This window comes from Lemur catta, chromosome 1, assembly GCF_020740605.2.
Source record: "Lemur catta isolate mLemCat1 chromosome 1, mLemCat1.pri, whole genome shotgun sequence".
Classification (NCBI taxonomy): Eukaryota; Metazoa; Chordata; class Mammalia; order Primates; family Lemuridae; genus Lemur; species Lemur catta.
Genome location: NC_059128.1, coordinates 14,292,389 through 14,315,878, shown reverse-complemented (window position 1 = coordinate 14,315,878; position 23,490 = coordinate 14,292,389). Strand labels below are relative to the sequence as shown.

Sequence of the window (23,490 nt, the reverse complement as noted above, 5' to 3'; positions counted from 1 at the left end):
GACACAGAAGACATCCCATGTTTATGGGGTTGGTGGCACTAGTCAGTAATCCCAACTCTTCAGGAGACTGAGACAGGAGGATCGCTTGAGCCCAGGAGTTCAGGGCTGCAGTGAGCTTTGATCACAACACTGCACTCCAGCTTGGGCTAGAAAGCAAGATCCTATCTCTAAATAATGAATGAATGACAGATAAACATTTACTTTAGCATGCTTATACTCTTTCTTAATAATTATACTTGAAACTTTAAATATACATATAAGTTACCTTAGTTTTTATTTTAAGCTTATAGAAATTTTTATAAATAAATTCTGATTCAAATCACAGTGATTTGAAACTGGAAATTGTCTATTAAGTTGGGATAAATTCTAATTAAAAATGTTAGATTTTTAATTTTATATGAAAATACAGGTCATTTTACTGGTAGCCTTCTATTTAATTCTGAAATTTGGCTAGCTTTCCTTTAACCATTTTCAGTCTTTATACAATGATAAGTCTTTGGTAATGAGTCAGTGTCTGACTTAAAGCACACTGAAGTGTGAAACCAATTTTTCGTTTGTATTTTCAAATGAATAGCAGTTAAGAGAAATAAAAGTCAGTTGTCCTGATTAAAAATGTTTTTAAAATGTCTTTTTTTCTTTTCTTTTTTTTTTTTTAGAAACAGGGTTAAGCTCTGTTGCCCAGGCTGGAGTGGAGTGGTGTGATCATAGCTTACTGTAACCGTGAACTCCTGGGCTCAAGTGATCCTCCCCCACCTCAACCTCCCCAGTAGCTGGGACTACCAGCTAGTGCCATCAAGCCCAAGTAATTTTTTTTTTGGTAGAGATGAGGTTTCACTATGTTGCCCAGGCTGTTCTCTGACTCCTTGGCCTCAAGCAATCCTCCCACCTTGGCCACCCAAAGCGCTGGGATTATAGGCATGAGTCACCATACCCAGCCTAATGTTGTTTTTTAATCATAGAAAACTTAATATTTTAGTACCATATGATGGTATTAACAATAACATTTCATTTGTGGTAGAAGTCTGTGGACTAGTTCAAACTCTGCCTTATGTATTTGGTGATTACACAGTCACAAACAACATGGTTAAGCATTTCTAACCTTCGTATCTCTATAAATACCTGATCAGAATTGCTTTTTTAAACCCTTAGGCTTGGGCAGTTTGTCACATCTTTTTTGTGCTCTTTAAATAAGTTCATCCATTTAGAGTTTCTATCAATTAAATATTTGCTAGTATCTATCTTTAAACAGACAAGTATGTGGATTTTTATTTACATATCATAGCATGAACATTTTTAGCAAGAAAAAAAAATTCCATTGATTAGTCTAACAAGACCAAAAATTAATTTTTCTATTTGGTTCCATATTTTAAAAGATTTGTTTTTTCTTAGATGCAGACCAACAACGAAGAGAGAAACTCAAAAAGGAATTAGCACGATGTGAAAAAGATTTCAAATTAACTAAAACTGCAATGCAAGCCAATTCTAAAAATAATTCCAAGTCATTTTTGAACACCCTAAAAAAGGTAAGATAGTATTTTCACTTTTTAAAAGGAAATGTTTCTAAGATACTTCATTAGTGGTATAATCTGACTTTTTGGTAACCTGTTTACTGTAGGTTAGAGTCAGGAAACTTTTCCTGGACAGCCAGATGGTTAATATTTTCAAAGGCTTTTCAGGCCATATAGTTTCTGTCACAACTGCTCACCATTAGAAAGCAGCCGTAGACAATACATAAAGGAATGGACATACCTGTGTTCCACTAACACTTCATTAACTTAAAAAGACAGAAAGCTGGATTTGTCCTGCATGGTGTGCTCTGCTGACCCTGGTTAGGTTTTTTGTGATACCTTTTAACATCTGGTTAAAGAAGTTCTATTCCCAGTTTGTAAAGAGGTTTTTTGGTTTTTTTTTTTTAACTTTCTCATGAATGAATGTTAATTTTATCAAATGCTTTTTTGCATCTCTTGGAATGATATAACTTTTCTCTTTTAATCTGTTAATGTAGTTAATTACAATAATTGACTTTCTAATGTTAGACCAACTTTGCATTCCTGTTATAAACAGAACTTAGTCATAGTGCATTACCTTTTTTATACATTGCTGGATTCAGTTGCTAATATTTTGTTTAGGATTTTATCATCTGTCTATCATTTATATTGGCCTATTATTTTCTTTTTTTCTACTCCCTATGTCTGGTTATGCCAACCTCATAAAATAAACTGGGCATTGTTTCCTCTTTTCTGTACTCTAGACTAGTTTATGTAAATTTGGGATTATTTGTTCCTTGAATTTGAGGGAGCTCAACATTAAAATGGATGGAGGTATGACTACATGGTGAGTGCCAGGTGCACTGTCTGGAGAATGGACACGGTTGAGGCTCTGACTCAGGGGGATGGGTGGGACATGGGCAATGTATATAACCTGAGCTTTTGTACCCCCATGATGAGCTGAAATAAAAATAATAATAATAATAAATAAATAAATAAAATTATCTGGGCCTAGAGTTTTCTTTGTGAGAAGATTTTTGACTACTGATTCAATTTTTAAGTAATTATAGAATGATTTCAATAGGTTGTATTTATGTAGGAAGTTGTCCATTTTATCTACATTTTCAGCACAGAATTGTTCATAATATTTTCTTAATCTCTACTGAATATGTATTATTTCCTTTTTTAATTTCTAATATTTATTTGTGCCTTCATTCTTCTCTTCCTCATCATTTTCACCGCAGTTTTGTCAGTTTTTTAAAGGGCACACTTTTGCTTGGGTTAATCTTCTCTATCGTATTTTTTTTTCTATTTTGTTAATATCTGCTCTTATCTTTGTTTTCCCTTTTGACTTTCTTTGTGTTTATTTTACTATACTCTCTAATTTTGTTTAACTTATTAATTTTCAATGCCTTTGCTAGTGTAAACATTTTTTAAGGCTATAAATTTTCCTCTGAGTGTTGCTTTAGCTGCATCCTGCAGCTATATGATATTTGATATGTGCTATTTTTATTATGGTTCAATTTAAAGTATTTTACAGTTTCCATTAGGATTTTTTCTTTAACCGAGAAGGCATTTAGAAGAATTTTTAAGTCTATTTTTTTTCCTAGTATCTCTTTGTCACAGATTTCTAGCCTAATTGTATTTTGATCAGGAAACATCTACATGATGCCCATTTCTTAAAATTTGTTAAGACTTGTTTTATGTCTGAGTAAGTGGACAAGTTTTTAAAATGTACTATATCATTATGTGTTTGAAAATAAAATATATTCTGTAGTTGTTGTATGCAGTGTTTAACATACAGTGTATTCATTAAACTTTATATCTTCCAGATGTTCAAATCTTCTATATCCTTATTGATTCTTTTTGTCTGATTAATCTATCAGTTACTGAAAGAAATCTTCCATATAATTATGCATTTAGCTGTTTCTCCTTGTGATACTATCAATTTTTGAGTTACATATTTTGACTCTGTATTATTACATATGTACATATTTTAGAGATATTATATTTTCTTGGTGAATCAAACCTATTATCACTGTGCTTTGAATTTCTTTACCTTAATGCTTTTTCTGTTAATGTATTTTCTGATAGCTATATAATGAAGCCAGCTTTATTTTGACTCGTATTTACTTGGTACATCTTTTTCCATATTTTAATCCTAATGTTGTAGATGAGTCCTAAATTGTTAGTTGGGTCAGATTATTCAATTTGATAATCTTTGTCATTTAAGTGGAAAATTTAATATATTTTTATTTCTGCCTTCTTATTTTGTACTTTCTGTTTGACCCACTGTGATAGGCAGAATTCTAAGATGAACCCTCACAATGACCCACACCTTTAAACAATTCCCTCCTCTTGAGTGTAGATGGGACTTGCTTCTAACCTGTAGAATATAGCAAAGACAATGGGATGTCACTTCTGTGATTCCATTACATGGCAGAGGTGCAGGAATTTTCTCCCTGCAGATTAAGGTTTTTATTCCTTAAAAGAGAACAGGAAGATGAGTCTAGGAGGAATTTTGGCGGTGGCAGCTGTTCCTCTCCCCTAGCCACACCAAGAGATGTGGGGAAAGGGGAAAGCGTCTTACACATAGTAAGCACTCCATACATATTAGTAGCAGAGATAGAAGTTCTTATTCTTCTTTTATTCTATTCAGTGTCAAGAGCAGTACCTTGTACACAGGAAGCACTTGGTTTGTCCCTCACTCCACTTATTCATCTTCTTTTTCCCCCCATGAGCTTGTAAGACAGAATTGATTGGCTAAATCCTGGCCATTTTCACCTTAATTTCTGTGACTTCCTTGTAACTTCTTTTCTACCATTATAATGAAAGTGCCTCAGTTTTGTAAAGGATATACAGATGTCTGTAAAGGCTAAAATCATGGGCAAAGCTTCTTGGGCATCTTCAGTCTGTAAAAGAATAAAATATTATCTGTTTTTAGACTTTATAGATATGCTGTAGAAATGGTTTTCCTGAAGTTAAACCAAAAAGAAATAGAACAGATCAAAAATGCTTCCCTTTTCAAAGCTTTACTCCCACCAGTCCATGCCCATGGAGAGAAGTGCAGCAAATACATGAAATTTGTACAGAATAAATATTTCTTATTTATATTCGAATTATCAGTTACTTAAATCAAGGCTCCATATATTATGAGAAGTTCCTTTTCATTTCTTCAAAGCCTTGAAGTCACAGATAAAGGGCTTACACTGAAGCCTCTGATAATAACCAAAGGGAAGGTAGGGTTGATGCCACCAACAGTGGTTCAGAAGAGCATTAGTGTTCACAATTGGTGTGGAAACTTTCAGATCAAACTGAGATCTACCAATAGATCTTAATATAGATAGTTTAAGACCCCAAATATAGATATGTTACTAATCATTTTTTTTTAGTTTTAGAAAGGAAAATGATTGCTATTGCTTATATTTAGAATTATATTTCAGTATTTTAATTTAAATACTTGTGCTGAACTTCATATAAAATTCTAACATCTTCAGGAACATAGAAATTAATTTTATAATCCTCTGAGGCAATCATTTTTAATGTATAATCTGGATATCCCCATTTATATGAATTTGTAATGTAATCGATGACTATCAAATCCAATATTCTTAGCCCTCAGGGGAACCGCAAGATGAAGATGATGTGTTAATAGAAGAAGTGAATGGATTTCAGTCCTTTGCACGGTCACTAATACCTTCTTCAGAGAGACTAAATCTACCTAAATCCGATAAAGTCTTCATGAGTAGTACTGAGAAGAACTCCAGTTTCTCCCTGTCCAGCATGGATTACGTAGCCTCCGGGCCCAGGAAACCATGCTCTAGAACCCCATATGGCAGAAGGCCCAGAAGCTCCTTCCCAAGTTCCCACCGGTTTCAGTTAGTCATTTCAAAAGCACCCAGTGGAGATCTTTTGGATAAACATTCTGAACTCTTTTCTAACAAACAATTGCCATTCACTCCCCGCACTTTAAAAACAGAAGCAAAATCTTTCCTGTCACAGTATCGATACTACACACCTGCCAAAAGAAAAAAGGATTTTACAGATCAACACACAGAAGCAGAAACCCAGACTGAATTAAGCAGGTATGGCACATCAACCAATAGTAAATCCTCCAGGAAATTAGATGAACATAGATTAATTAATATTCATTGCTTTCTATTGTGTGTTTCTATTTCTAATATTCCTTAAATACTAGACTTAAGGTCTGATAGTGCCCTTTTAATTGGATGAGATTAAGGTGACTTTTCCTTTTCTGTGTATCACTAGACTATCAGAGTAGTTATTGAAAAATAAACAGCTATTAAACTTGTCAAGCTCCTTGTAAATATGAGTGTTACAAATCTTAATGTTTCAAATATGGTTCTAAAACTTCATATGCTTTTAAATATTATACTTTCAGAGAATCTTAAGATATGTCATCAGATAGCATTTGTGTAAATGTGCATATTGATTTATGTTAAAAGTGGCAAAACAGTGGGCTATAAGAGGGGAAGAAAACCAACTCTTTATCTACCTGTGCTTTCCTCCCTGCGGATATTCATGCAGTCTTATATAGCAACAACTGCCCAGGAAAAATTTAAACCATTGGGATACTTTCTGGAAAATTGTCATTTGACTCAATACTTTCAAATACAATAGTGTCTAGCATACTGTGAATATTCAGCAAAGCTTGTAAAGTATTGAGAGTTAGCAGGTTTGTGATCGTGTTTGTCTTTTCTAGTGTTGCATAAATGATTTGTCTGGTATTAAGGTTTTAGTTATTCTAGAAAGTAAAAACCAGTTTAAGACTAGTATTTTTTTTCTTTAGTATAGACAAGAGGTACAGTAATATCAGATGAGTCTGCATACGTTTAATCAAAGACCTAAGGAATTGAATTTATGATAGAACTTGTCAAGTGGGGAAGCAGATCATATCATCACATCCTTTTATGATTATATTTATGAATGTTTTAAAGATAATAGTTCCTATTTCACTAGTCCCATTCTGTCTAACTGAAATGTAGCCACTGTTTAAGAAAGGAAAAAGAACGATATGTAATCCAAACCATACCTATTTTCTGGTTATATAATTAGAAATTACATATTTTATAAGAATAAATGGATCTCATTCTCTTATGTTTGAGTTTATTTTTTATAGACAGTAAAGCTTGTCACAGTGTTTATATTTTAGATGATTAATAATCATTTCTTTTAAAATACTGCAGCTTTAAATCTGATTTAGGGACTGCTGAGACTAAGAACTTGACAGATTCAGAAATGAACATAAAGCAGGTAGGAAATATGAAATATTTTTGTGTTGCCACATTTGAATTACAGATGCTTTAATGTAAATAGAATCTATATAGCTATTTGGACTGTAAAGAATGATCTCTTGGTGGCACTTGTGCATGTTATAGCCAGTATGCAGAAGGTTTACCTATTTACAAATGGTTATAGCTCCCTCTGAATGGCGAGGTAGATCCTGCTAAATCTGAAAAATCATTTTATTATTAGCATCTTTTCTAAATTTTTTTATTGGCTGGCTGGACAGATGAATGGATGAATAAAATACCTTAAGTATTGTTTTCAAGGTTGCAAACCTGGATTACTAAAGGAGCCAGCAAAGTTGTGTAGAAGTTATTTGAGTTTTTATGCCTGTATTTTTTTTAAAGAATTGCCACTGATTATATTATTGGAAATTATACATTTTATGAGAATAGATATCATTCTCTTAAGTTTGTCTTTTTCTAGACTGTAAGGCTCTTTATTATAGTGTTTATGTTTTGAATGCTTAGCAATCATTTCTTTTAAAATATTACAGCTTTGGGGGACAAATGATGGGAGGTTGCTTGGTGGGTAGAGTGTGCGTTGCTCCAGTGAAGGATGCACTGAGCGTCCTGACTTCACCACACTGCAGTATATCAATGTAGCAAGGACCACATGAATATATACAAATAAAAAATTTAAATTTTTAAAAAATATTAAAGCTTTAAGTTTGATTTTGAGACAAACTGATTTATTTTTATTTTTGGAGTATCAATCATATGCTTGTGTCCCAACTTAAATTTATTGTTTATAAAAATCATTTTTCTATTAAAATGTCACAGATTCAGAGAGACAAGAATAAAATACAATCACACTCAATTTCCCACTTCTGTTTTGAAAATGGGTAGAACCGCCAACTTAATCACTAAGTTCATGAATTTGGAAAAGAGAGCTTTATTTTTTTATAAAGGATTACAGCCCTCAGGCTGGCCATCCTCACAGGCTGGGAACTGGGAAGTGTAGCCTCTGGTGAAGGCCTAAAGCAAGCACTTCAAGGGAGGGAAGGAATAAGACAGGAATTTATGGAGAATTGGTGGAATTGCTAAGTATACATATTAACAGGTTATAGGAGGAGCTATGAGTATTCACGAAGGGGGTGCACACACGTGTAGTAAGCAAGCATGCATACTACATATATATGTCCCATGTTCGCTTTGGGGTGGAGACTTAACATTTAAATGCATTAAAATTAGGCTGTGTGTGTCGAAAGGTAAAATGAAGGGCGGAGGCCTACTATGCACATCCTCTGTACACCGGCCAGAACCAGTCCATGGTTGGCAGTCTATAATCAGGAGGAAAGTTGGTCAGATGTTGTATAAATCATCTAGCGGTGGAGCAGGTGTTTCCAAAAGGCTAGGGTCTTTGGTGTGTGTGTGTGTGTGTGTGTTTTAACAGGAAAGAAAGCCTAATGGCACTTAATGCGGGAAGGGGCATAGCAAGGCATGTCTGACCTCCCGTCCTGTTATGGGTGGGAATTTATAATAGTTTTTAAGGTTTCTCTGGAGTCCCCTTGGCCAAGAGAGAGTCTGTTTGGTCAACTGGGGGGCTTAGGATTTTATTTTTATTTCTCAAAGTTGGTATGTTTCCGTCTCAGCTTTTTTTTTTTTTTTGAGACAGAGTCTCGCTTTGTTGCCCGGGCTAGATTGAGTGCCGTGGCGTCAGCCTAGCTCACAGCAACCTCAAACTCCTGGGCTTAAGCGATCCTACTGCCTCAGCCTCCCGAGTAGCTGGGAGTACAGGCATGCGCCACCATGCCCGGCTAATTTTTTTTTTATATATACATATTTTTTAGTTGTCCAGCTAATTTCTTTCTATTTTTAGTGGAGACGGGGTCTCGCTCTTGCTCAGGCTGGTCTCGAACTCCTGAGCTCAAATGATCCACCTGCCTTGGCCTCCCAGAGTGCTAGGATTACAGGCGTGAGCCACCGCGCCCGGCCCATCTCAGCTTTTAATAGCTGTTTGGCATAGGGCTTTGCCACTTAGGCCCAAGGACAAATCACTTATCCTCTGAGAGCTGAGTTTCCTCATCTAGAAAAACTGTACTTAATTTGCAGGATTTTGGAAGGAGTAAATGATGTAGGTAAAGTGCCTAGCCTGGTAAAGGCTTAAGAAATTATGGCTATTACTAGCTTGAGATTTATGAAGAGAGTTAGCTCTATAGATAACTCTGGGAACTAAAGCAGAAGTCTGTCTTTATTACATTGCACTCCAGATGTTTATCCATAACCCTGAAAGAAAGTGGTGTGTCCCCATACTCCATAGCCAGTGCCACCAGCAATTAACTTGAGGAAGCTAGTAGAGTATTAACAGGAATACAGCCACATTTTGACAGCACCTTTATTTAAAACAGTAAAGCACTATACGTAAATTAGTATTACCAAGATTAAATCTATGTGATTAAATGCTTGGCACAGTTTGTGTGGCACATTGTAAGGAAGGATTCTGTAAAAGTAAGCTTCTGTTATTTTTGTTAGTTTGTTGATGCTATTGTTCATACTACCATACTACCACTGCTTCTACATATTTGACATATTGGCTTTCAAAACAGATAAGCTATTTGAATTTCTGAATAAAGGGATTTTTTTTCTCAAATTTACTTAAAAGCTGTAAGTTTGCTTCATTTTATCTTTATATGTTTGTGGTGATTTCTTAATGTCATTTAAAATGTTGTTCTTTAAAATACAGACTAGGCTGGGCATGGTGGCTGACGCCTGTAATCCTAGCACTCTGGGAGGCCGAGGTGGGTGGATCGTTTGAGCTCAGGAGTTCAAGACCAGCTTGAGCAAGAGCAAGACCCCGTCTCTACTAAAAAAAATAGAAAGAAATTAGCTGGACAACTAAAAATATATAGAAAAAATTAGCTGGGCGTGGTGGCACATACCTGTAGTCCCAGCTACTCAGGAGGCTGAAGCAGGAGGATCGCTTGAGCCCAGGAGTGTGAGGTTGCTGTGAGCTAGGCTGATGCCATGGCACTCTAGCCTGGGCAACAGAGTGAGACTCTGTCTCAAAAAAATAAAATACAAAGAATAAGTCCTTTTATCTTTAAGATTAAGGAAAAAGTGCCGATTGGATAGAAAAATTCTAAAACATTCTTTGTTGTACTGTGTCACTTTTATCTACTGGATATCTCTTCACTTTCCTTGAAATTTGTAATTTTATTTCTGCTTTCATAATATATTTTTGAAGCAAAATAAAGATTTATTCTTTTTGTTGCATCCTCAGGCATCTGACTGTATAACATGTGATACCAAAGAAAAAATAACTCCTTTAGCTTTACAAGAGCCTGGCTTAACATGGAGTGAGATTAAAGATGGTGCTCTTCAGCATTTCTCACCAAGGTAAACAGTTTATAGGAGAAATAACTTCAACTATCTTTACCTAATTGCTTTCCTGTATAACAGACATATAGTACTATTTTAATTATATGGTCTAATCTATTGTGGTGTTATGCAATTCAGTGGCAGTTTTACCTAGGAAGTCTTACAGTTAGGTGCTCAATAAAGGTTTAAATGAATTAATTTTGGTAATTCATTAGTAAAGGTAAAAGGGATACTAGCTTATATTATTTGTCATCGCTATTCATTAAAAAATTATTTTCCCCAAGACAGGTGCTCTGGCAATGACGCTAACCAATGTACATGACACAAATAATACTGAAGAACCTTACCATTTGAGGAATCATAATTTGTGATTTTGAATATTCACCATATGCTAGAGCTTGATCTATCTGTGCTATGTGGAAGTACTCTTAAGATACTATCATTTATGTTCAATAATTAAGGAGTATTACACTGAAATAAAAATGATAGATTAGCAGGTGATTGAACTAAAAATACCTTGATAGTTTCAGCTTTCACAAATACATTTTTAGTGTCAGAGATTGGATATGAGATGAAGGGAGCAGAAGAAAGGAAGGAATAGAGATTAGAAACAGAGCAAGGATGAGGTGTCATGTAGCAGACCAGAAGGAAAGTGCACACGATCCCCTCAGGACCCAGCTTCTCCCTCCTGGCCTTTTCTGGGGAGACCTCACTTGCTAAGGCCACTGGGAGTTCATTGTTAACCTCTCTGTCCTTGAAATTTGGGGTGCTTCAGCACAGGTAACTCAATATTTATAAGCTGCTCTTGAGCCAATTTGCACTGAATATAAAGAATGACCTAAAGAAAGAAATATTTATCTTTTCTAGTAGTTTCTATCTAAACGATATAAAGTAAAATATTATAATTGAGTATACCTAAATAAAAAGCTTCGAATTAGTTAATGGTAATATAACTGAATAATGACAAAATTATTATAATGACCAGCTTAAGAAAAATTTCCATAGTAAAGTTTCTGTTTATAGTATTACTTATATGTTAACCTTAGTCAAATTGTTATTATTTATACTGGAGAAATGTCATAATATAGTTTTAAAAAGGATTGTGAACTTGTAACTAGAAAGCTAGTTCAAAAACCCATCTTTGCTACCTACCAACATCAACCTGGGCAAGTTATTTAGCCTTTCTGACACTTGGTGTACTCATTAGTAAATGGGAAAAATAATACCTTACCAATATACCCCGTAGGGTTGTTTAGAAGATTAAATTAGATCATGGATATGAAAGTACTTTAAAACTCCTAAAACATATTATTAAAGGTTGAGCACCCAAATCAGAAAATCCAAAATCCAAAATGTTCCAACTCCTACATGACTCTCAAAGGAAATGCTCATTGGACAACTCTGGATTTCAGATTTTCAGATTTGGGATACTCAACCTGTAAGAAGATAATACACATATTCTAAAATCTGAAAAAAATCCAAAATCCAAAACACTAATGATTCCAAGCATTTTGGATAAGGGATATTTAACCTGTGCTAATATATAATATTATTGAACACTTATTGTATGCCAGTCATTGTTTTGCTTAAACATTTTAACTTTCTCTTTCTAGGACAGTATGTCAATATTCCCTGCATCCTCCAAGGAGTAAAATCTACTCTGAGTAAGCTCTTTTTGACCTCTTCATTTTGCTTAGTGGGAATCAAGAATTAAGAATAATAGAAACCATTATTAAATAAGTCAGGATTGAGCACTAATCTCTCTTACAACCAGCTTTGGAGTATCAATCATATAATACATGCTGAGTTTGAGAAAATGAACAGAATTTTCTGGATCAATCATTTCATTTTTATCTGTAGTAGAAATTTGTCTTTAAGTTAATAATACTTGCTATTGTTTTAATCATTAGTACCCATAATTCTTGTTTATTTTTGTAAGTTAAAATAACAAAATAATAAAGAAGTGTTTTAGTGGCTGGGCACAGTGACTCACACCTATAATCCTAGCACCCTGCAAGGTCAAGGTGGGAGGATTGCTTGAGGCCAGGAGTTTGAGACCAGCCTGAGCAAGAGCAAAACACTGTCGTCTCTACAAAATATAGAAAAATTAGCTGAGTGTGGTGGTGTATGCCTGTAGTCCCAGCTACTCCAGCAGAGGCCGAGGCAGGAGAATTGCTTGAGCCCAGGAGTTTGAGGTTGCAGTGAGCTATGACGATGCTATTTGACTTTAGCCTGGGCGATAGAGGGAGACTCTGTCTCAAAAAAAAAAATGTTTTAGAGAAATGCAGACTTTTGGTAGATCAAGACACTCTTCCTAAAGGTTTCTGACCTCACCAGTTCTTTGCATATATTTTACTTGTACATTATTATATTTTTTCAGGGAAAGTAATCTATTTTATAAAATTAAATTTATTTCCAGACTTGCTGCTTTTAAGCAAGCAAGATTCTGTGAAACAGTTTGAAAGTGTAACTTTTTAGAAAACATTTCAATGTATTTTGTAATTTGCTTATTAACTCTTCCCTTTATTTTTGTTTATTCAGTAATTGTATAGTTGCTATTTATATCTTCTATTTACTAATTTCAGCTAATTAAAATCAAATTTATAATAGTATCCTAATCTTATAGCTACTAAAATACACTTATGGTATAATAGAGAAATATGTTCAAGTAATTTAAAGTTGCTGGCATATTTATGTTTACAAATTTTCCTATTAGAATTTTTTTCTCTTTTCCAAACATTTTGAGAAAAAATACATTTTTCTGCTCAGTAAATTTCTCAACCTTAAAACAAGATGCCATCTTAAAACTAGGATCAGGCCGGGCGCGGTGGCTCACGCCTGTAATCCTAGCCCTCTGGGAGGCCGAGGCGGGTGGATTGCTCAAGGTCAGGAGTTCGAGACCAGCCTGAGAGAGACCCCGTCTCTACTAAAAATAGAAAGAAATTATCTGGCCAACTAAAAATATATATAGAAAAAATTAGCCGGGCGTGGTGGCGCATGCCTGTAGTCCCAGCTACTCGGGAGGCTGAGGCAGGAGGATCGCTTAAGCCCAGGAGTTTGAGGTTGCTGTGAGCTAGGCTGACGCCACGGCACTCACTCTAGCCTGGGCAACAAAGTGAGATTCTGTCTCAAAAAAAAAAAAAAAAAACTAGGATCAAACTTCATGTCGAAGCTCTTGGTTTTCTCTGGACTACTTTTCTCTTTGCCTCCTCTAAGTGCCTTGTTGCAGAGGGGCTCACACCTCTGCTGCTGGACATGGTCAGGAGCTAGAGGACATTTAAAACACCCCCTGGGAACACTTGCTCCAGTGGATTGCATTTGATTGCCCTCTTGCCCTTGGTTGCTCTCTTACTTGTTGCTCTCATTTTAATTCCGCTTATTTTTTACTCCTATGGATATTGGCAGACACCTATGAAATTTTACTCTATTAGGCAATAATTCATTTTAGTAAATATTTATCCTTGCATAATTTGAGACGATAGACAAATGTTTGTTTTATAATATGCCCCTTAATGAGATAGATATTTCTAATTAGCTACTCATGTTTTATAGTGTTCAGAATAAGTAAGCAATCATTTTTATGCTGTATATTGCCTTGCCTTTGCAGTGAAGAAGAACTGTTATATCTGAGTTTCATTGAAGATGTAACTGCAGAAATTTTGAAACTTGGTTTATTTTCAAACAGGTTAGATTTTTTAAATTGTGTTTTGGCAGTTGAGTACATTAAATATTCTTCATATGATATTAATTTTCAAAGTTATTTCTACATATTAGGAAGTGAAAAATTATATTGCTTTTTGGAATCATAGACTTATAATAGATAGCAAGTTGTAAACAATGTTTAATTCATACTCTAGGGAAAGTTCACAGTTTGGGGCAATTATAGGAAGGAACAGAGATTTTACTTATTTAAATATTTTACATCTCTTGGTTATAATAGACTAGTAAAATAAAATTTTTGCTTCTTATTTACAAAACTCCATAATCCCATTTTACTTTCTGAAACTGCATGAGCATCAAAAGCAAGCATTTTTGTTACATCTATTACTAGCATTAGATCTAGTAAAATGAGGACAAATTAAAAAGTAGGTTTGCACACTGTACATGAAATGGAAAGTTTGCAAAACCAGATTAGATATTGCATATTTTAGGGCAACTATGTGTCCTGAATGTAGCTTGAACATTTATGTATCTGAAGTTCATTGTCGGGCAATAATAATAATTGCCATAATAAAAAAAAATTTTAACAAAATTTACTAGGCACGAGGCTCCACTTTGTTATGTAGCGGAGGACCCTATTATGTATACAATACATGATTTTTTCTGTCATAATATGCCAAGTGTAGACATTTCCAATAAATTATTTCTATCCTGTACAATCAAGCGTTTTTTTAAATTAAACATTTTCATTATTGGTATAAAAAATACATCAAAAAGACCTAACAAAGTTTTGGGGCAATAATTCTGTATACCTCTTCAATTTAAAAAAGTTGGTTAAAAATGTTTGCATAATGGCTATGGAGTTTCTGATCTGAAAAATGAAAAGTTTTGGAGATCTGTTTCACAACAGTGTGAATATACTTAACACTACTTAACTGTACACTTGAAAATGTTTAAGAAGTTAAATTTTGTTATATTTTTAAAAAATTCCTAAATAATTCAGAACTACTAACTCTGAGGTTGCCTCATAACTTCACTGATGGTAACAAAAGAAATGTTATTTTTCAAGAAAACTTTTGATACACTCATGTGGTAGAGGGGTGAACTGGTGTTGTGGAAAGAATAAATTTTCTGGAGCCAAACACAATCAGGGTTAAATTTTCCTGATGGCGTGTGACCTTAGGGGAGAAGAAATTATCTTACAGATGTAGTTTTCTTATCTTTAAAATAGTCTTTTACAATACCTTTCTCTCCCAACGTTGTTCAGGATTAGAGGTAAAATGATTAGTATGTGTGTAGCACAAATGTCTACCACTGAGTGGTACTTAATAAGTGGTATCTTTTAGGTTATTATGTGGATTTACCATCAGTGGGATTTTTTCAAGTACAATTTAGGAAGCATTGTAAAATCTGTTAGAGGATTTTCTTTAGGGTTTGGTTTTGGGGGGTGTATAGATGTGAAAGAGAAAGAGAGGAAGGGAGGTTTATGCACGTATGTGAGAGAAAGAGCTTTTGGGGGGAGGTGTGAGAGGAGAATTTTATTCAAAGAAATAAAAGTAGTATACAATATTTCAGAAACATTGGCATCCATTCTGTCACTGGAAGCGTTACATAGTAGAAGCCATGCTATCTTCCAAGTTGGAGAACTTGACAGAACAGGGAAGGATTAGTCTTCAGCTTTAGAGAGAAAAACATTAATCTAAAAAATATTTTCCAACCGTCAGGAATTTGGTATTACATGGCTATTTTATATTTAGTTGATTTTCTGATTTTGAGACATTAACATTTTTATTTATCCTTTGTAGGTTTTTAGAACGACTGTTCGAGCGACATATTAAACAAAATAAACATTTGGAGGAGGTTTGTCTTTCTTTAGAACTTCATTAGAAAAATTCTAATTTAGAAATAATTTTGACGTTTTTCCATACCCTCAAAGTATGCATTAAAATAGAGTGCTTTTTATTCTCTTGAACTTTTTTGAGGGAAGGAGAGGGGGAGTAGAGGGGACAGTATTAATACTATGAGATTCATAGCAGTACAGACAAAAGTAATTCAGTTTGACTAGCTTTAATGAATATAATTATTCTCATCTGTTTCTTAATCCTAGGAAAAAATGCGCCACCTGCTGCATGGCCTAAAGGTAGACTTAGGCTGCACACCGGAGGAAAACTCAGTAAAGCTAAATGATGCTGAAGTGCTGACTTTACTTGATTTTGAAAAGGCTGGGAATTCAGAAAAAAAGGAATTTAAAAATGAGCAAGAAATAACAATTCAACACGAACGTCAAGAATACAAAAAGGCTTTGGATATGTTATTGTCTGTACCAAAGGATGAGAACGAGATTTGTTCTTCACCAAATGAATTTTTCATGCCTATCTATAAATCAAAGTATTCAGAAGGGGTTATAATTCAACAAGTGAATGATGAAACAAATCTTGAAGCTTCAACTTCAGATGAAAACAATCCAAGTATTTCAGACAGTTTAATAGATCAGGAAACTTCTGTGACTGTCATTGAAGGTGATAGCGATAGTGAAAAGGTTGAGACTTCAAATGAATTATGTTGTGTTAACACATCACTCTCCCAATCTGTTCGGTTCTCCAGTGACAAAGGTGACAATAATCATGACATGGGATTACCAGCTCTTAAAATCATGGAAATGAGCATGGAGGACTCCCCTTTGGATGTTTGATCTTCATTAATAAATACCTCAAATGGTCAGTAACTCAATATTACTTTTCTTTTTTTCTTTTATATATTAAGATTTCTATTTCTTTTATATATTCATTTTCTATGCTGCATAATAAATCACCATAAACTTAGTAGCTTAAAACACCACACATTTACTATTTATCCCACAGTTTCTATGGATCAGGAGTCTAAGCACACAGCTTAGTTGGGTCTTCTGCCCTGAAGACCACAATCAAGGCAGTAGTGGTCAGGACTGTGGTCTCATCTAAAGGCTTGAGTAGGGAAGAACCTGCTTCCAAACTCTTTTCAGGTTGTTGGCAAAATTCTTTTCCTTGCAGTTATAGATCTGATGGCTTCATTTTTCTTGCGGACTGATGGTCAGCGGCTGCCTGCAGTTCCCCTGCCACTTGGCTGTCTCCTTAGGCAGGTCACAGCATGGCTGCTTGCTTCTTCAAGGCTCACAGGAAAACCAGAAAGACTCTGCTAGCAAGATGGAGTCTCGTATAATGTAACATAATCACAGGGAGTAACTTTCCATCACCCTTGCCATATTCTTTTGGTTAGAAGCAAGTCACAGGTCTCTCCCACACTTAAGCGTTGGGGATATTTACACAAGGGTATGAATTCCAAAAGGCTGGAATCACTGGGGTCACCTGAAGACCTCTCAGTCACAATTTCTAAAGTTGCTTTTCAGTGGAACATATTTTACCTAGACGTCAGTGGTTTTGTAGGCAACTGGAAATGGTCTGTGATCTAGTATGAGTCTTGAAGCATTGCGCCTTATCTACAGTATCTTTCTTTTTTCTCACTTTCCACAATATCTGAAGCCTCAAGGATCTTCTAATTATCAATGAGCTAGGGCAGTCTGTCAGCTAGGTGAAATATTGTCTCTTCTTGTGAGTGAAAAATTCCATCAGACCTGCCTGACACCCTTCCCTTACCCTTGTAGTTCATGAATGGGACCCTTACTATTAGGACATGTCTCAGAAGATTCATGTCTGATTATGTCTTTTTAACTATTTAATATAATTGAGTATGAGTGCCTGTTATGTACAAAGTTTCATGCCTAGGCACTGTGGAGGATAAAAACAATAGCAACCCAAATATTATTCTAGAAACTTTGCTCTGCTTTGACATGTCCAGTCTTCTCTATGCTCTAACTCTGGAACAGCTTTTGGTCTCTGGGACCATGACCCAACCCAACTTGGGTACCAGTTAGGACATTTTTTTGTTGTTGTCTTCTAGTTTCCCCTTAAAATTTAAGCTTTAAAAGATGAGTTGATTTTAGAAAATATTAAAAGTGGTTCTTGGATATGGGAAAAGTTGTTTGAAGGTGGGATGTGAATGGTAAGTTTGGGAAACACTGGCTTAAACTCTTCAAACAGCCCATCCTCAACTCTGAGGCTTAGAGGTGTGATGAGTAAGAGTGTGCCTTTTGAGCCAGATTGCCTGGGTTTGATTCCTTATGAGCTGTGACCTTGATCTGGTTAGTGAACCTCTTTGTGCTTTCTTGTCTCTTGAAGGGGAGTAATTACAGAGTCTTCATCACAGAGTTGTAAGAATTAAATGGGTTTATGAGAATTAAAAACTCACAGGCTCCTATTAATATTTTAAAACAGACCATGCCACTACCTTCTTTACAAAAACCTTAGAGAGTTTCCACTTGCTAACAAGATAAAGTCCAGGCTTTTGGCATTTTTTTATAAAGTCATATTTTCCTTCCCAGCTTATCTCTTGCCATTCTCTCCCAAGCATCCTCTGTCACTCCCAATTGCGTGTCCTGAACACACAGAAGTCCTTTCCGTGTCTTTGCACTTGCTCTTTGCTCAGAACATCATGTCCCCTCCACTGCACCCTGGAGCCTTCATTTGTAACCCAGATTGAATGTAACAGCTCCAGTGAAACCTTGGATGATTGTCCCAACATGTGTCCTCTCCCACCCCAGCTCTGGGGTCTGGAATCTGGACTCCTTCCTATCTACAATATGAATTATAATTTTATTTACCCAGTTTGTCTCCACTATAGGCTGTAAGCTCAAGAGGAAGGACCCATTTCTCTTTGGATACCCAGCTCACTGTCTGCTTGACAAGAATGCATTCGTTCATGGAGGAAGATAGTTTGAGCTTAAGGGGAAGTTTAGCTGTAGACAAAGTTATCGGGAAAATAGGGCAGATGCTTCCTCTTTTCTTAGACTCAGAAAGTGCAAATTCCCCAGTGTAGAAAGATGAATGTAGCAAATTGCTAAGTTGCATGAAAATTTCCTTATTCGCTCACATTTTCAGTAGTATAAAATATAAACTAGCATCCATCTTAGATGGCTTCCTTTAAAAAGTCACATTTTTTTTTTCCTCAGTAAAGCCAATCAGAAAAGATCAGAGCAGATTTTATGGGACAAGACTATAATTTGCCAAGTGAACTAATTAGTTGTATGGTTGCCAATGAATTACTTTATCCTGCACCTAGGTTTTAAAGAGCTTGGACTAGATGATCAAAAGATTTCTTTTGCCTTTATATGCCAGAGTTACCTTTAGCTTAAGTCTTAGATCCATAGAAATTAAAATTGAAATAATTTACATCTAGAAGTAGAAACACTCGTTCACCCTTCATGTGCTGGCGTAGCACTGGAAAGTAATCTGCTAAATTGATTCACACCAGTGCTAAAAGATGCTGCCCTAACAACTTACTTTCCCCAGTAGCCAGCCAGATGCAACCAATAATGAGTGGCATGTGCTAAAGGAGCAAATCTGTGTGTGTAATTCAAAGACTGGGGGAAGACGCTTTTGGATTGTGGTAAGGAAAGTTTTGCTCCACGGCTAGTCTTGTTGCTGTGGGCGTTCTGTTTTGTGCTAACATTTGAATTTTGAGGCTAAAACACTTAACAGTCCTGGATGTGTGGCTTCCATGTTCACCTAGTTCTTCCAAGATCCTAAGAACAGGTGAGTTGACCTTCGAGTTTTTCTTGAGAAAGGAATACATAGAGTTGTGTTAGTTTCCTATTGCTGCTATAACAAGTTATCACAAACTTAAAAAGAAAAAAAGTTATCTTACAGTTCTGAAAGTCAGAAGTCCTAAAATCAAGGTATTTCTGGGGCTGCATTCATCCTGGAGGCTCTAGGGGAGAATGTTTCCTTGCCTTTACCAGCTTCTAGAAAAGTGGCTGCATTCTTTCACTGTGGCTTCTGCCTCCATCTCCCAGGCCAGCTATGCACCATCTTAAAATCTCTCTCTCATAAATTATAAAGACCCTGTGATTACTTTGGGCCCACCTAGATAATCCAGGATAATCTCCCCGTTGCAAGATCTTTAATCCTAACTGAAGAGTCCCCTTTGCCATGTAAGATAACAGAACTTCAGGGGAGTAGGACATGGACATCTCTTAAGGGACCATTGTCCAACCTACCACAACTATAAATATCATTAACCTAATAGAAACTGCATTAATAAATTTTAGTGTCTATTAATTGAATGAATCCCAAACTGGAATCCATATTAAACATCTGTGACTTTTTAATTACTGAAGCAGTAGTTCTCAAACTTCAGTGTGTATCAGAATCCCCTGGAGAACTTGTTGAGGCAAGTTTTGGGCCCATCCTCATAGCTTCTGACAGAATTTTCAGATCTGGGGTAGGGCCCAAGATTTTGCATTTTTAACAAGATTCCAGATGCTGCTGCCACTGCTGGGCCAAAAACAAACCCACTAAAGTGGACACGTAACTAGTAGTAAGTGCCACTACAGGGATGGCCACATGAGGAGCTCTGCCAACCCACCGCGCGAAGTTATTGAGAAGTACATAAATATTTATTCAAGTGTATTAATTGGTCCACAAATACCTTGATTGATGAAGCTGGCTGTTTTGGCAAGATCCATTGTAACTCTTAAGTGATTGATTACTCTGGAGATGTATGATGACAGATTGGCAACTACTAAAAAGTATTTCTTGTCTAGTACATCATTAAAACTAATCCAATAGGGAAATGGGACTAATTTAATTATATGCCTCTATGCAATAAAATCTACAGTGAAAAAAGAGGCAAAAGAGCTTTAATTGCACTATTATATTCACACAAATCATATCTTGCTTCAAATATTTATTTTCATGGCAAAAATATATTCATTTCACATATATTACATTCAGCCAAGCTTTTTTGCCCATTAAATGTACACACCTTTACAAACCAATAAATGTAGAATTAACTTTCTGATTATACATTTTTACATCATTGACCATCAGACAGTGGCACATAAAATTGCTTTTTAAACTAGAAAATGCTAAATAAGTATGTATACTATTAGTCTGGAAAAGTAGAATTCCCAGTGCATTGCTTGAATTATAGGGCAACTTTCTAGGAAAATGTATTTCACATAAAATTTTCTCCAAATTTTGGTTTTAGGTTTGATGGCATATTAAATCATATTAACCTCTTTTGGAATTTTTATTTAAATAGACTTGCTATTTAGATTTTTTAAACTATGCTTTGCTAAATTTACTATGGTTAGAGTTTGGATTGCTTCAAACAAAACCAACAAAGAAATAGACAACAAATTTCTGGTTTGTTACAGTGTAAGTCTTCCTTCATCTGCACTAAAAAGCTGTTACAAATCAAAATTTTCCCCTCTTAATAGTACAATAGATGAAAAACATTGAGATGACTTCATAGAAAATATTCATTTAACATGTAACAACATCTGCATGATAAAAATCTGTCTTATATTAATGTAAAAAATTACTTGAGAATACAGTAAAAAGAAAAAATACTTCATTGAGCCCAGTGCCAATGTTTTGAGTAAGGTTTGACTATATCCAAGTTTTTTTAAAGTCTTGATATAATTACAGATTTTAATTTTTCTCCCATTTTCAATGTGGTGCTTAGAAATTGAGTCTGCTGATAAATACGTAATAGCTCAATTCTACTGGAAATTAAGCTGCTTACCCTTAATATAGAAATTTTAAAAACCTAATATGGAGAGGGTCTAAATTGATATTAACAAATTTTTCAAAAACATTAAGAATCATCCCTACACAATAACTATCTCCTCAATTTCTATATTGTGCCACAAAAACCAAACCATGCAAACAAAACTCCCAGTAGAACTCTACCAAATGGTTGCAAATTATAGTATTTTTTTCTTACATTTTTTTCTTTTAACTTTTTAACTCAGATGGATTTAAAGTTTTGTATTTTTAATCTCATTTCTGTTAAATCTGTTCTAGAAATAAATTTGTCACCTCTGGAGAATATTCACTTTTTTTAGGCTAGTTGTTGGACTGAACCAGGGTTGCACTGGTATTATTCCAGTAAAACTACAAAACCTTACCAAAATCCTTTCAGGACACTTAACTCTAAGATTAAATTACATTTCAATTAATATTAAGTACCAAAAGATTTGTCTCATTCAGTCATTAATTTCAAGTGATTTCTAATAAACTTCCAGGATAAAAAAATTTGGACAGTCTCTTAGCATATTTAAAATAAGTGATTGTTTATATTCTCCATTCATTTGTTCAGTTTTCTCAGCTGATGAATGAGCAGATGCAAACAAAACTAGTTATTAAATCTGTACTAGTCCCATCAACCTACCCTCAAAATTGAGGCTCAATGGATTCATAATCTGGCTAACCTAGATATTAATCCAACCTTCTGAATTTCTTTGGCAGTGTAGATATGTTCCTAGGAGTGAACACTGTAGATGTTTCACCAAGTTTCTAGAAAATACTAATTTAAAATACACATGCACACTTAAATGTCAGTAGTCACATTTGACAACTTAAAGTATGTAGTCTTTTTGCAGTTTAAAAACCACCTGCCAGTTCAGTTAAAATTGCAGATTTACACATTGCAATCATGCGATTTGTGTACTGCTATATAGCCAGTGCAGGTACACCACATTGTAGATTCAAAGTCGAGGGATTTTATAGATTTTTAACAGTCTTCTTATTTTACATAACACAAAAAGATTTAATGGAAGTTAAGGAATAGTGATCAAAACATTTATCTAGCTAATAAGTAATTTTCAGAAATTTGGAACAGTACATCAGCCATACTGTTAGAAGTTCTACAGTTATAAGTTAAAACACAATTATTCCTGTCTTGTCATCCATTTGTACTTGTTTATAATACATTAAAGCATAACTTAAAAGTATATGGCTACTATCCCTTTCTTAACCATCAATGTTGGAAAATGTTTAGATGTACTCCAGAATTTTGAAAACTAAGTTTTTCAAGTACACATATGTAAACTTAAACATTTTTGGAAAAATGATGTGCAGGCATAGTTTAACTTTACTTGTATGTGACCTGGAGATACCCTTTACATAATATTTGCCCTGGAACTGCTCTCCCCTCAGCTGAGTGACAGACCTTAAACTCCCTTCTTGGCCCATCCTTTACCAGTTTCACAGGCAGCCCCATTCTGTACCTTACCCACATACCACTCAACTTCCTTCCCAGCAACAAATGCTGGGATATTCACTTCTGTGAAGTCTTCCCATGAAACACTGACCAGTCTGACTAAATTGCTTTCTGAGTCTTAGTGGCCACTGCCTGGCAGAGGCAGGGAGAATCTGTTCTCTGATCTCACCAGCAGAGTGCAGTAGGGAGAAAAGATGCCGTATATTTTCCTGGAGTCCAGAATACCATATAACAATCTGGTTTTGTACCACAGGTTACCCTTCAGGCCCCCTATGGTTTGAATAAGCTTTGCAGGCGACAAACTAAAAGTTAACACCCACAGCATCACTTATGAGGGTAAATATTGCTACATTTAAATGCAACATACAAGTGAACTTTAGAGCATTTTTATTTGGGTACTACCTGAAATAGAAAACTATGCCACTTACAATCCAAGGGTCCCTTCAAGTATTTTCTAAAATCCCTATGCAAACTTTAAAGTGGACTTCCTCATTTTTTTCTCATTTTTCTACAAGTGATTATAGATAGTAGGGTAAATGGAGCCCTTGTCGACAGGAATTTGAAAAACTTGTATTCTTTTGACAAACATTTTCCCAGGCAAATTCTTAATGGAG

The 23,490-nt window shown here is 35.2% G+C and overlaps 1 protein-coding gene across 4 annotated transcripts in view; it reads left to right on the top strand.

Moving 5' to 3' along the window:
- Positions 1-16,504, top strand: part of SPATA7 (spermatogenesis associated 7) — a 34,299-nt gene extending 17,795 nt beyond the window's left edge. For 3 of the 4 annotated variants that reach the window (XM_045562327.1, XM_045562343.1, XM_045562337.1), the window contains 8 exons: positions 1,390-1,523; positions 5,103-5,572; positions 6,695-6,761; positions 10,017-10,132; positions 11,728-11,778; positions 13,722-13,799; positions 15,580-15,634; positions 15,882-16,504. In XM_045562327.1, coding sequence (XP_045418283.1) covers positions 1,390-1,523; positions 5,103-5,572; positions 6,695-6,761; positions 10,017-10,132; positions 11,728-11,778; positions 13,722-13,799; positions 15,580-15,634; positions 15,882-16,466 — 1,556 coding nt within the window. In that variant the 3' untranslated portion in view covers positions 16,467-16,504. The remainder of the gene's footprint in view (positions 1-1,389; positions 1,524-5,102; positions 5,573-6,694; positions 6,762-10,016; positions 10,133-11,727; positions 11,779-13,721; positions 13,800-15,579; positions 15,635-15,881) is intronic. The other variant, XM_045562351.1, reaches the window with a different exon arrangement.
- Positions 16,505-23,490: the final 6,986 nt, after the last annotated feature.